The sequence below is a fragment of the Macrotis lagotis genome, chromosome 4 (genome assembly GCF_037893015.1).
Source record: "Macrotis lagotis isolate mMagLag1 chromosome 4, bilby.v1.9.chrom.fasta, whole genome shotgun sequence".
In the NCBI taxonomy this organism is placed as follows: Eukaryota; Metazoa; Chordata; class Mammalia; order Peramelemorphia; family Peramelidae; genus Macrotis; species Macrotis lagotis.
The window spans coordinates 96115016-96130114 of NC_133661.1; the positions used below are offsets into that span (position 1 = coordinate 96115016).

The 15099-nt window shown below is 38.8% G+C and overlaps 1 protein-coding gene across 3 annotated transcripts in view; it reads left to right on the plus strand.

Moving 5' to 3' along the window:
* The first annotated feature begins 1125 nt into the window (after nt 1-1125).
* The window catches only part of SHTN1 (shootin 1), a 124125-nt gene continuing 110151 nt past the window's right edge, over nt 1126-15099 (plus strand). For 2 of the 3 annotated variants that reach the window (XM_074233564.1, XM_074233567.1), the window contains exon 1: nt 1127-1251. In XM_074233564.1, coding sequence (XP_074089665.1) covers nt 1194-1251 — 58 coding nt within the window. In that variant the 5' untranslated portion in view covers nt 1127-1193. Of the gene's footprint in view, nt 1252-15099 lie in introns of all 3 variants that reach the window. The other variant, XM_074233566.1, reaches the window with a different exon arrangement.

A 15099-nucleotide genomic window follows, 5' to 3' on the forward strand; every position in this document is an offset into this window, starting at 1 on the left:
GATTTAGACCTTGAACAGCAGAATTTGGAACAGCTAAAGAGGCAATTTTACACTTGGTTTTGCAAAAACCTTCCTGTTACTTAGAGGTATTCAAATGTGTACCTGGTTGCCTTGGGAAACAGATACCTTCAAGCAAAGGTCAGGTGATAACTTGAAAGCACCACATGCAGGGAGGAGATTATTGCTCCCAAGGCAGGACCGAACAAGATAAAGTCTGAGCAGCCTTCCAACCCTCAGATTACATAAATGCCTTGGGCTGGAGAAGGCAGGAAGTGATCAGAAGAGGATCAGAAGAGGGGTAATCAGGAAAGACTACTTGGGAAAGGCTTTGAGTTGGGACCAATTTAAAATGTAAGGTATCCCCTCTGACTAGAATAGCCTGTTTTTTTCTTTTTGGCAAGGCAATGGGGCTAGGTGGCTTGCCCCGGGCCACACAGCTGGGTCATGATGAAGTGTCTGAGGCCACATCGGAACCCAGGCCCACCACCCCACATGGGTCATTTGTAAGCGGGCGGTCTGAGCCCCTATGTGATGACTCTGCCTGCGGCCCCTGCACACGGGGGTGCAGCTTTGGACCAGTGCGCTTCCCATCTGTGCCTGAAGGCACCACATTCTTCTAACAAAATTATCCCATCTTAGGGGCGGCTGGGTGGTGTAAGGGATGGAGCACCGGCCCTGGAGTCAGGAGGACCTGGGTTCAAATCCGGCCTCAGACACTTCATCATGACCCAGATGTGAGGCCTTGGGCAAGCCACTTCATCCCGTTGCCTCGCAAAAACCTAAAAAATAAAAAATTAAGAAAAACTCCGATGTTCCCGACAGGGCCTCCGCGAAGCCCCAAGAGGGATAAGGACTCGGCGCCCCGCCTTCCCTTCCTCCACGGCCGAGCCAGGCTCCGTGTCCGTGCCCGGCGGCGAGGCCGCGGGGCGTGACGCGGAATTCGGGGTGGGTGAGGCGCCCCTCCCGGCCCCGGGCCCCACGCCCCCCGCGGGGCTCCGCCCCTGCCCCGCGTGTCCGCGCCCAGGCTGCGGCGGGCGCGGAGGATGAGCTCCCCCGCCCACTCCGCGCCGGGGGAGGGGCGGCGGCGGCGGCGGGGGCGGGGAGGGGAGGGAGGGGAGGCGGCCCGACTTCCGGGCGGCAGCGCGGCGCGGCGCCCGCATCGCCCTCCCGGCGGCCCCCGCCCCGCCGCCGCCATGAACAGCTCGGACGAGGAGAAGCAGCTGCGGCTCATCGCCAGCCTCAAGGAGCAAGGTGAGGGCGGCGGGGGAGGGGCGCGGGGCGGGGGAGGGGCGGTGCCCCCGCGGCCGCCGCGTCACACGGCCGGGCCGCCCCTGCCCCGCGCGGCGGGCTCCGGGGGCCCGGGGTCAGCCGGCGCCCCACTGCGGCCCCACCCCCAGGCCCCGGCCTGGTCCGTGAACGTGGCCTTGAGCCCCCCCGGCCCTCCCGCCGCCCCGGGGCACTTCCGCAGCGGGCACTGCCGGGCGCGGTCCGAACCCCCAGGCAGCCGCTCTCCCCAGGCCCGGGACCTCCTTGGTGCTGCAGCGGCCCCTGCCCCGAAGGCCTGGCGCCGAGGGACGGAGCGGCTGGGAGCGCCCCGCAGCCAGAGGCGGGGGCTGGCGCGCGGTCCTGCTGCCCGCCCGTGGGCGCTGCCGGCATGGACGGATGGGTGGACGGATGGGTGGATGGACGGATGGGTGGATGGACGGATGGATGGATGCATGCATGGATGGATGGATGCATGGATGAATGGATGGATTCATGGACGGATAGATGGACAGATGGACAGATGGACGGATGCATGGATGCATGCATGGATGGACGGACGGATGGATGGATGGACGGACGGATGGGTGGATGGACGGATGGGTGGATGGATGGACGGATGGGTGGATGGACGGACAGGTGGGTGGATGGACGGATGGGTGGATGGGTGGATGGATGGATGCATGCATGGATGGATGGATGCATGGATGAATGGATGGATTCATGGACGGATAGATGGACGGATGGACAGATGGACGGATGCATGGATGCATGCATGGATGGACGGACGGATGGATGGATGGACGGACGGACGGACGTATGGATGGACGGATGGACGGATGCATGGATGGATGGATGGATGGATGGATGGATGGTTGGATGGACAGATGGATGAATAGATGGATGCATGGATGGATGGATGGATGGATGGATGGATAGATGGATGAATAGATGGATGATGGATGAATGAATGCATACATGGATGGATGGATGAATAGATGGATGGATGAATAGACGGATGGATGGACAGATGGATGGATGGACAGATAGATGGATGGACAGATGGATGGATAGATGAATGAAAAAGCCTTTAAGTGTTTACTATGAGCCAGATTTTGTAGTGAGCACTAGAGGTAAAAAATAGGATAAGCAAGACAGTTTGCCCTCAAGGAACTTACATTCATATAGTGGAAGACAACACATAGACTTGAGGGGTGACCAGGGTTAGTGAATAATAGAATCATAGAGCAACCAATTGTTATACCTTTATTCATATAGGAAATAATTGTGATTTTTTTTTCTATAGCAAAATTTTTGATAGATATTTTAGGTTCAGAGGGTTTGAGGGAAATTTCCAGGATCACATATATTGGTGGAATGATTTGAACCCATGTCTTCCTGACTCATCCTCACACTTTATTTTAACCCCCCCTTCACTTCCTCCAATAACCATCTTTTTGATGAGTTTTTTTAATCTAGGGGGGAAAAAAAACTTAAAATATTGATGTTCCCTATTCAAGCCCTGCCCCTCATGACTCCCAAGAACAGTAATAGTGCTTTTAATATTCAGGCTCATCTGAAGATAAGCCCTGGGTTTTTTACTTTGGCCTTTGGAATTCATTGCCATTTATTCATGTATTTAACAAACATTTATTAAATATCTCTTTTGGGCCATGTATTGTTCTAGATTTTGGAGTGGGAGGTTATGAGTTTATGAGGAAGTGCAAGAAATATGCTTTCCTAATTGTGATTTGCTCTTTCACAGTAGTGGAATAGTGAGGTATGAGCAACTTTTGTTATTATCCACAATGCTAGGCAACTTAGTATTCAAATAGCAATAACTATTAGACTGAGACTTGAAAGTGATCTTAGAACTGAAAGGACCTTGGGAATGAAAGCTGGAAGGGACCTTGGGGAGCATTAGTCAAATCACCTCATTTGATAAGGGAAGAAGAGACATTCCTAGAGAAACCAAGTGTGATTAAGGTCAACTCAAATAAAGTTAGACCTGGAAAACCATTTCTTGACTTGTAAAGTCATTCTGGTCTTTCCACTTCCTTAGTGCTTAATAAATATTTGATTGATTTATAAACATGCATTCTTTGTACTTGACTAAAGTTGGAAACAATGGATGTATTTTATTCTTGCAATGGGAACTCAGCCAGGAACATTGTGTCAGAGTGTCTTTGGGACAAGGGACTCTAAAAATGAGAAGTTCATGAACAACATTTTTTTCTGAAACCTGTTCTGGGAGTTAATTCTGAAACATTAATGCAGAGAGAGAGAGAGAGAGAGAGAGAGAGAGAGAGAGAGAAACTTCAGTTTTATAGATTTACAAAATGCTTCATACATATAATCTCATTTAATCCTCACAATCTTGTGAGGTATTATTATTATTATCTCTATTTTATAGATGAGGAAATTTAGGCTGACAGATGTTAAGGAATTTGCCCACAACTGGAAAGTCTTTGAGGTAGAATTTGAACTCAGAACTTCTTTTCTCCAAGTCCTAATCTAGGGGGTCTATCCTCAACAATACCAGGCTAGCTGCCAATCTCTAATCTAAAAATTGTCTCTCATCCTGCACCCCCCCCCCCCACCCCAGAGAGAGAGCACTATGGGGTTGGGAAGAATATGCTTCTTTCTAATCCCATCTGGCCCTCTGATTTATAATTTGACAAAAGTCATCTCTAAAATAAAGAGCATGGCTATCTCTAAGGTCCCTCACGCTCCAAAATGTTATGGTTTTATGTTTTAACACTTTAAAGTTCAATTTACAGATCTGACCAATATCATTAGACTAAGGGTTCAATTCTTTTTTTTTCCTGATGCCTCATGGGACCTCCTTTACATCCTTCTTATACCCTACCATCTTAGAATTGACCATTTATTAACTGAATGTAAAGACCTTCAGCATACAGCACATATTTATCTTAGAACTCTTCTTTCATTTGGTCATCATACCAACCATTTTTGCCTCCAGTATCAAACATTCCTTCAAATTGTTCCTTCCTTCCTTCCTTCCTTCCTTCCTTCCTTCCTTCCTTCCTTCCTTCCTTCCTTCCTTCCTTCCTTCCTTCCTTCCCCCACTTCTTTCCCTCCTCCCCTTCCCTCCTTCTTTACCTTCCTTCCCTTCCCTTCTTCCCTCTTTTCCTTCTTCCCTCTTCTTTCCTTCCTTCCTCTCCTTCCTTCCTTCCTTCCTTCCTTCCTTCCTTCCTTCCTTCCTTTTTGGTTTTTGGTTTTTGTTGGGATAAATGATTTCATTGTTATCTAGAGGAATCATTTTTCTGAGGAACCATTCTTTTACCAATGCAGTAAGGAATGTTCTACAATTTACAGTCTTAGAATGCTGCTCAGAGTTCTGCAATGTTTGGTACGTTGCCCATGATCACAAAGTCAGTTTGTGACTGGTAGGACTTGAACCCACATCTTTCTGACTTTGACCTCAGCTCTTATCTACTGAGCCACAATGCCTCTTGTTTTCAGATTAAAGGTTTTTAAATTTGTGGGATAAGCCATCACCAATATTGAACACTCATATCATAGCAGAAAAATTAAAAGTCAGGAATTGACACTTAGAAACATCATGTCCCCTTGGTCAAGGCCATCTTAAAGGTCAGGAGTGACAAGAATACTTTCTGAAACCTGACTCTTGAAATGTATATCTGCTTTTGAATTGTTCAGAACTTTGGTCATTCAAGCATTGAGACCTTTTAATACAGAGCATATTTTTTTAATCCAACTCCAGGAGTATAAACAGCAGGGGTATGCTTGGTTCAAAGCTACATGATGATAGGCGACTTGATTTCATTAATTTTTCAATGCCATTTAACCTTATTGTTTGAGAAGCTATGGTTGTGAGATAGAAAAGGTGGAGGTAGTAGAGGTAATTTGATAAACACTCAAAGGTGTAATGGAAAAAGCATTGATTTAGAGTTGAAAGGCCAAAGTTCAGGTCCTGGTCCTGTCCCTTTCTACTATTCTAATTTAGTCGATTTTTTTTTTGCTCTTGATTCTCTCATCCATTTTCTATTCTTTTTTATTCTGTATTCACAAATGTGATAAACATTTATCTGTACATGTCATGTCATTTGATCAGGTAACTTCAGAACTGGAAGAGATCTCAAAGATCGTTACATCCGTCTCTCACCTGAAATTGTTGTGTCTGACTCATGATTCCATTCGGGGTTTTCTTGACAAAGATATTGGAGTAGTTTGTCATTTTTTTCTCTAGCTCATTTTTCAGATGTGGAAACTGAGGCAAACAGGATTAAGTGAATTTCAGTAAGTTTCTGAGGCCAGATTTGAATTTAGGAAGATGAGTGTTTCTGACTCTGATATCTTATCTACTGTGCTACTCAGCTGTCCTATCCTGAAACATGAATTCCTGAAATAGCATCCTTAACAAGTGGTCATCCTATCTCAGCTTAAAGATTTCTAGTGCTGGGAAACCCACTACCTCCAGAGTTACCCTTTCTATTTTTTTCAAAGTTTATGCTATTAGAAATCTGATCTAGTATGGAGCCCAAATCTGTTGTCTTGTAACTTTTTACTCATTGGTACAATAGGTTGAATCCTTCGTGTTTGAAAAGATACTAACCGTGACCATGTGTTTCTAGTTTTTTTCTAGACTAAATGTCTCTAGTTTCCTTAATGATCATTTGGATGGTATGACTACAAGATCCCTCATCATTCTACTTGTCTTCTTCTGGACCAGCATTAGGCTATGAATACCTTTACCAAAGTATAGTGCCCAGAAAGGGGGATAATACCTCAAATGTGGCCTCACCATGACCTAGTGCAAAGCAACTATTATCTCTTCTGGATTCTATTTTTTTTTTCTATTAATGCAGTCTAATTGAATTTGAGTATACCATGTTTCACTGTTTTCTCATCTTGAGCTGGCAGTCCACCAAAATGCCCAAGTCTCTTTCATATGAATTACTTTTTATTCACTTATCTAAAAATCTCATTCTTGTATAGTTGAGTTTTTGAATCTAAGCATAGGAATTTACATTTACCTTTATTATATTTAAGCTTGCTAAGAGGCTGATTATTCTAACTTGTAGCTGAATCTTAATTCTTTCTGATAAGCTATCATTTCACACTTTGGATCACACATAAATTTCAGAATTTTACATCTAAGTTATGGCTAAAAATCTTGATAAGCACAGGGCCAAGGACACTGTGGGGCTGTTCTAGAGGTCTCTATCTAGATTGACATTAAGTCCATTAATCAACCAAACCTCTTTGTATTGGACAAGAAAGTTGAACTGAATTATCTCTAAAGTCTCTTCAAGTTTTAAGATTCCATGTTCTGTATTTTAATTTACATTTTTAAAAAGAAATTTGTTTTCCATCTCACCCACCTACCTCTGCCATTCCCACTGGAAAAGGAAAAAGAAAAACAAAAGTTTTGTAATAACTATACATAGCAAGCAAAACAAATTCTTTTATGGGCCATGCCTAAAAATAAATAATTTCTTCTGCACCCTCAGTCCATTGCTTCTGTCTGGAGATGGATAGCATTCCTTACCATTAGTCCACTGGAATCATAGATAAATGCATTGATCATAGGTCTTAAGTCTTTCAAAGTTGTCTTATGTTTTCACTGTTGTTATTGTAGAAATCATTCTCCTGGTTCTTCTCATTTAATTCTTCATTACTTCATACAAGTTTTCCAAGGTTTCTCTGAACTCTTTTGTCATTTCTTAGGTCATATTAGTGTTCCAATTATATTCATTCATACTCCCATGACTGGTTATACTATTAGCCTATTCCATAGTTGGTGAACACTTGCTTTCATTTCAGTTCTTCACCACTATAAAAAGAGCTGCTATAAGTATTTTTGTTTATATTGCTCCTTTTCTTCCTTCTTTCAGCTTTTTGGGATCAAATAGTGGTACTACTGGTCAGTGGGTTTACAGTTTAGAAACTTTGGGGGCATGGTTCCAAAAGTTTGCTCAAGTTGATAGGAGAATGTTAAGATTTGAAAATAGCCATTAATCATCATCTCTTAATAAACATTATGACTGATATGTTGGGCTGACAATATTTTTTCCCTTGCCTCTACTGTAAAGAAGGACATTTCTCTATCAAATAAACATTGTGTCCTTTTAAAGTTGAATAGAATTAAACCCCAAAGTGAAGATCATATTCTCCTTGACCCACCTACAAAGTAAATTTCACCTGAAACTTCACCAGCTCATACTTAGTGACATAATTTTTTTTTGCAAGGCAAATGGGGTTAAGTGGCTTGCCCAAGGCCACACAGCTAGGTAATTATTAAGTGTCAGAGGCTGGATTTGAACTCAGCTACTCCTGACTTCAAGGCCGGTGCTCTATCCACTATGCCACCTAGCTGCCCCTGACATATTTTTAAAAAGTCAAAAACAAAACAAAAAATTATTATCCATAAGTCTCTAGTTTTAACCCCTAGACAAGGTAGCAAGGACAAAAATTAATTATCTACAAAGCTGACAGTCTACTTAAAATCAGAGGTAATCGTTCCCCTCAAAATTTTGTTCCACATTTTAATAATAAGGCATTTCCATGTTTATCAGACAATAAAGTTTCATGAATTTCTACAAATTCACCACTGTTTTACATAGAACACCATGAATCTTATCAATGGCTTTACCAAGTCTATAATATTAAGATAATTGTCATACTTGGAAAAAACTCAGACCAACCAGGTGATCAGTAAATAAAGTAAGGCATTTAGACAGGGGCGAGGAATTTGGGACAGTGTGTGGTCTTTTTGGACAAGGCTGTCTATGACATATGGCTTATGTCATAAAGGAAATTACTTTTGAAAAAAGTAGTGAAATATATTGCCTATACCTGTAAGAATATGAACAATCTCTAATTTACACTTTCTATTCCCTGGGCTTCACGTCTTCTAAATCATACCTAGTTCAACTATTGAATTTCATGGTTAACATTCCATTGTCTTTTCTATCAAGTGGCATAATTACATATATTTTTCTAGAAAGTTATATTTATGTACCTCTTAAAGATTAGGAAACCAATGTGATTCAAGAAGATATTGAGATAATTCTCTTGTCTTTTCTTTGGGTTTCATTTTATTAAGGTGATAAACATCTTTAATAATGCAGAGAAATAGCATCTTTGGATCATACCTTATGCACATCTCTTATTTCCTGAAGTACAAGTTTCTATTTTAAAATACAACTGTTTGCTGTATCAGCTCCTACCTCCCTAGACAGCCTTATCCAAAAAGACCACATATTATCCCAAATTCCTCGCCCCTGTCTAAATGCTTTACTTTATTTGCTGATCACCTGGTTGGTCTGAGTTTTTTCCAAGTATGACAATTATCTTAATATTATAGACTTGGTAAAGCCATTGATAAGATTCATGATGTTCTATGTAAAACAGTGGTGAATTTGTAGAAATTCATGAAACTTTATTGTCTGATAAACATGGAAATGCCTTGTTATTATTAAAATATGGATCAAAATTTTGAGGGGAATGATTACCTCTTATAGACAAGGAAGCCCTTTCATGAGATTATTAATTCTGAACATTATTTTAATGAAAATGCATTCAAAAATGGGTTCCTCCAAGCTGAAACTTTGATGTTGTTTGTTTTCAAAACAAAATAAAATATTATTTTATTTTCAATGCCATAAAGTTATTAGATAATGATTATAATCTTAATAAAAATTGAAGTAAGCTTTTAGTCATAATGTTGTCTCAGAACAGTTGGTGAGCCCAGGACTGAGAGAAAAGGACTTTACCACAAAGTCAGGTCATTGAATTTAGTCTTGTGTTGACCACATCGGTTTTGAAAGCCCTATTTTTGCTTCCAGATTGAATCCATCTAAAGTCAGGCAATGCAAAGATATTTAAAATTTTGTTTCAGTAGGCATATCCCAGCTCCATAAGCAATTTTATCATGGTTCTCTTTTTTACTTGAGAAAATATCATTTTAGATGAATTATTTTATTATAGTGAAAAACTTTCAACATATTGATATTATTCTGCTATGCACGACTGGATGAAATTTATCCAAATAAATATCATAACAAAATCCCAAAGTATGTCCATTTATCACATTTCATATGCAAGCCATAGTCACCCATTTATCTCATTTCAGAGATAAGTTATAACATCTCTTATCAGTTATTTTATTACATTTACATAAATTAGATTGGTGCTCCACTGGATGATTGTGTAGCTATTTACATGATCTAGTAAATTCTTGAAACATTAAGTGTGAAATCTTCTTTGCTCAACTATAATTCACCTGCAATTAGATTTTAAAATATATGCAAATATATTTTTAAATATAAATGCAAATCTCAAGTAGTATAAGTAGAGTTTGAAACACACCTGTAGACTCTAAGATGTAGCTATGCATAGCCAAGTGAATTAGAATCCATTGTTAGACTCAGTCAAGTAGAATGGTGGATAGAGTGAGTTGGAGCAGGAAAACCTGAGTTTGAATTCTGCTGGAGCTCCTTAATAGAGGCATGACTAAACAAATCTGCTTTAGTATGCTCATCTATAAAATGACGATAATATTAGCATTTTATCCCAGGGTTGTTGTGAAGATACTTTCAAACCTTTAATGCTCTATCAATGGCAGTTATTATTATTATTATTATATTATTACTAGTAGTAGCAGTAATGCAATTAGTTATCATTTACATTGCACTTCACCTATTATTATGGAAGAACAGAATTAATGTTTAGAAAAATTAAAATCGAAATCTAATTTGGTCATCAAATCTGATTATATTGTGACTTTCATAATTTGAAATTGTGACTGCATTTTAAGAGTTCATTTGGTCTACATTGCCTTTAGTTTTGTGCTACTTAGGAAAGAAAACTTGCTGATAATAACCTAGAAAATTTTTAACTTTTATTTCAAATCTTGGATTTGCTGCTTACTACCTTAGGATTGGGGCATCTCCCTTACCTTCTCAGGGCATTAGTTTCCCCATTTACAAGGCTCTTCTTAGCTCTAGATTTAGTGGTTCTATTTTAAACAATATATTATCAAATGTCTATATGGAGAAAAATGACTTAAAACTTTAGAGTCATTTTGAGAGTTACCCAATTTTTGACAAGTTTGTTTAGTTAAATTGGAAAACCTTACCTATACTTTATTGATAGTACATTTTTATTATTATACATCTCTGTGTGTTTTCCACTGAATTTCACAGTTGCCATTAATTTCTTTCCAGATGTGATTTCAGTATGTCACCTTTGTTATTCGATCAGTTATTCTAACAGTGCTTTCTCTCTGTCTCCCTAATGCTTTAATTAACAAAGTAGGTATAAATAGCTCTTCTTTCTTTAGTTCTGGCTCTAAGTGCAAAACCCATTGGTATCTGTGTAGAAAGGACTAGTGTCCTAATTGAACAGTCTTTTATGACTAAGGCCCTTATTCACCATTAGGGGAAGAGAAAAATCATTTCCTTTCCTTCTTGTAGCATTGTTAGGAAGTGTTTCTATATTATGTCATTCGTCATTCTCAGATACATATATATATATATATATGTGTGTGTGTGTGTGTGTGTGTGTTGATTATATGAAAATTCACTTTAGAACAACTCATTAGATAGTGAATTTCAGATTATATTTTATGGCGATATAAAGCTTTATTTTTCTTAGATTTTCTAATCATAAAACATAGTGGATGGGTTCATGGAAAGTCTTTTAATATTCTTTGACCAAAGGGTTGACCCAATCAATGAGATATGGTCTGGTAGAAAGAGGGCTTTGGTCAGCCACCTTTACTAGCCCTGACCCACTCTCCCTTATCAGATTGTTATAGGATAAAATAAATTAATATTGGACCTTGATCAGGAAAAGCAGAAGTTCTATTTGTATAACACCTGCACTATTTACCATCTATAGATCCTAAGTCATATTACATTGCCAATTAGAAAGAGTACCTAATTCTCTAAGCTCTAAAATTCTCTTTGATTTCCATGATAGGACTTATGGTGAAGAAAACTTGTACTCAGTGTTACTGAATATTGAGAAATAAAGAACCAACTTTACTCTTGAAGCAGGTTTCACTTACTTTCCTTTGTATAATTTAACTCTTCTTCCCAATCCTTTGAACACTATAGTTGCTTAATAAATGCCAGTAGTCTCAATAAATATTTATTAAACACCTATACTTCCTACAAACATGTTAAACTTCAGGATACAGACAGAGGCAAAAAAACCAGTCCCTGCCTCACAGAATTTCCATTGTAATGGGGGGAGACAACAAGCAAAGTAATATGTGCAAACAAGGAATATACAGGATGTATAGGAAATAAATTAACAGAGGGAAGACACTGGACTTAAGAGGGATTGGTGAAAGCTTCCTGTACAAAGCAGGATTTTAGTTGGGACTTAAAGGAATCTGGAAAGTCCAGTCAGATATAGATTTATTTTTCTCATTATTTTATCTTAGGAATGTTTCCACTTTCATCACTGCCACTTCACTTTCTTTGCTCCTCTAATTATTTTCCACTGACTTCTCCCCGTACCCTTCCTTATAGTTAAAAAATGTCACCTATTACAAATCAAAACTCCTGTTTATTCACCTTAACCTTGAAAGCCTGGTGTGTGTGTATAAGTAACTGAAGATAGATTTATTTTTTTTAGGTTTTTTTTTTTTGCAAGGCAAACGGGGTTAAGTGGCTTGCCCAAGGCCACACAGCTAGGTAATTATTAAGTGTCTGAGGCTGGATTTGAACTCAGGTACTCCTGACTCCAGGGCCGGTGCTCTATACACTGGGCCACCTAGCCGCCCCTAGAGATAGATTTATAAGTTTCTTGGCAAGCTGAAGATTTCTTTGTATCCCAGGATTAGGTAAAATGAACCTTTAGTATTAGCAAATTGATAGAACTGAGTCTACTGTGAGAACTGACGGTAAGACATAAATGGGGATGATAGATCTGTGTTTATTGCTTCTCAAAAACCCGTTAATATATAACCACAGCCTTATTGGTTGATAATGGAGTGTGTGAGAGAGACAGGAAGAGAGAAAGAGAAGAGATAAAAGAAGCAATAGAGGGGCGGCTAGGTGGCGTAGTGGATAGAGCACCGGCCCTGGAGTCAGGAGTACCTGGGTTCAAATCCAGTCTCAAGACACTTAATAATTTCCTAGCTGTGTGGCCTTGGGCAAGCCACTTAACTCCATTTGCTTTGCAAAAACCTTAAAAAAAAGAAGCAATAGAGAAAGAGACAGAGAAACAAGAGAATGAGAGGAAAGAAAATGGAGAAGAGAGAAGAGGAGGAGAGGGAGATGAGAGAAAGAAAAGGAATAAAGATAGATGAAAGAGAGAAGAGAGAGGCAGAGATAGGAGAGGAGGAGAGAGAGAGGGAGAATGAAAGAGAATTAAATTTTCGAGATAGGTTATTCAAAACATTAATAGAAATTTATTTTCTTTTTTTTTAAAATGAACATTCCTTGTCCACCCACTACCTCTCCCCATGGCTCTCTTTCCCTTAGCTCTCATTTTCCCTCTTTCCCCTTCCTGCCCACAGCCTTAAAAAAAAATAAAAGTTGCATGTAGTCATTTACAAGAAAACATGTTTTCACCTGATATCCATTAAGACACCATAGGTGAAGGGTTCTTAATTAATGCTTTCCATAAAGACTTAGTAATTGAGGGAATCAACAGTGTTCCATTTGACTGTTATCAGTCATATAATGGAAAGAATGGTATTAGCGTGATAAAGAAAGCCTTCAAAGCATCTATCAGATGTGATAAATAGGAAAAAAAAAGAAATAACCCCATAGTACCTATATGTGATCATGATTTTACAAACCTTTATTATTTATTCATTCATATTTATTATTATGACTACAGATTCGGTCACTACGGATGATATAGTAAATAAATTTTGACTTTTCAAATTAATCTTGTGTCACTTAAAATGCTAAGTAACCAGACTAAAGTTTATTTCTGTTTTCTTTTATTTTTAAATGAATATTTTGAATTACTGAAATTAAAATTTTTCAGTTTCTTGGCAATAAAGAACTCTCCTAGAAACAAGCATTTGAAGTAGATAGTGGATATAGTTGCTCCCATTTAACAGATGAGGCAAGTAAAGCTCAGAGAAGTTAAAGGATTTGACACATGTCTGGAAAGTAATAGACCTAGGATATAAACCCAGGTTTTATTACCTGAGATCATAGTTTTGGACTCCTCCCATTTTGCCATACTAAACCTGATATAAAGCCCAGTAAAGGGTTCCTTTTTTTTTTAAATAAAGACATCCCATCAGTTTAAAAGTCACCTTTTTATTTATTTATTTTTGGTTGACTGCTTCATAAGGTAAATTTTTGCGAAAATGTCCCTTTTTTCCCCTTAACAATTGGGAAAAATAAGGAAAGAATGACAGAGGTCTTTCCAAACTGTCAGTTTCAAGGTTTCTGCTCATTTGGGTTTCTTTTTTACATTATTTTAAATTATTTGTGTAACCACTTGGGCATTCTTATCCCTTAAGATTGCTGCTGTATGAAAACAAGGTTATTTTTCTTCAATAAATTGCATTTAGAACCAGAGGATTTGAGATCAAATCTCAGCTCTTGTCTCTTAGCATTTCCTCTTAACCTTCTGGGCATCAATTTCTTTATCTTTAAAAGGGAGGGGCTTGGGGCAAGAATGGGTAAGATGACCTCCAGGGTCCCTTGAGGCTCTAGATCCTCACTCCTGTGAGCTCTTCTCAGATTTCCCTTCCCTTCATAGTTGGAAGCAAACACTTCTAGCACTCATGGCAAACAAAGGTTCAGGTAATCAATGGTATTGAAAAGTCATGGATTTTTTTTTTTGTTGTTGCTGTTACTACTGTTAATATTATAATTTTAAAATCTTATTTCCTATTCCTTCTTGGAAGTGATATTTCTACTTCTGGGTAGAAAAACCCCCTCCAGGAATGACATAGTTTGTTTTTTTTTTGCATACTGATCCTATTTCAAACATGTTTTTTTAAATGTCTGAATTGCAATGGGATTTTTCAGTGGATCAAGATTGTATTGATCTACTGTTAGAATCCTGGAATTTTTTTTTTTGCATTTTTTTCCATGACTGAAATGGGAAGCAGTTAATCATTAGACTAAATTATTTTCTTAAACCTACCTTTGAAATGCTTAAGTAGAATGGTAGATATGAAGAGAAACATAGAGATAGTCTATTTGAATCTTTTCATTTTACAGATGATGAAACTGAGTTTGGACAAGGGAGACAATTTGTCCAGTTCTTCAATAGCAATTGGTCTCATCCCATTCTCTTCGTTTTGAATCCTTAATGTTTCCTTTCTCTCTTTCAAAGCCTTTAATTTTATAGACCTGTACTTTAGATACAGGGCATGGAATTTGTCTTTGTGAATTTCTTAAACTTTGATTTCTTTGACTTTTTAGGTGCATTTATCTATTAACGTGTGCTCTGTAATGGTAATTATGAGAGTGCTAAAAAACCAAAATCTTTGGTATGAATCACCCTTGTTAAATGATATTTTTTGTATTATTCGTTGGAGAACTGTGGGTTGCCAGCTGAATTTTAATATATAATCAAATACTGACTAATTTGAATATTTGAGGTGTTAAAACAGTTAAAAGTGGGCAGTCCTTTTTTATTTCAGTATATGGGAAACCTTTGTAAAACCTATGAGTCACTTTTTTGACTAGATAAATAGAGTTTAATGAATACCACAAAATCTTGGTTGGATAATTGAGGATGTTGCAATGGACAAGGGTCATGATTTGGAACTGAATTCTCAGTGTGCGGGCTGGGAAGTACAAACGATTGGGCTAAATTTATACTAATCTTAACTTAATTGCCAGGAGGTTGTTTTAT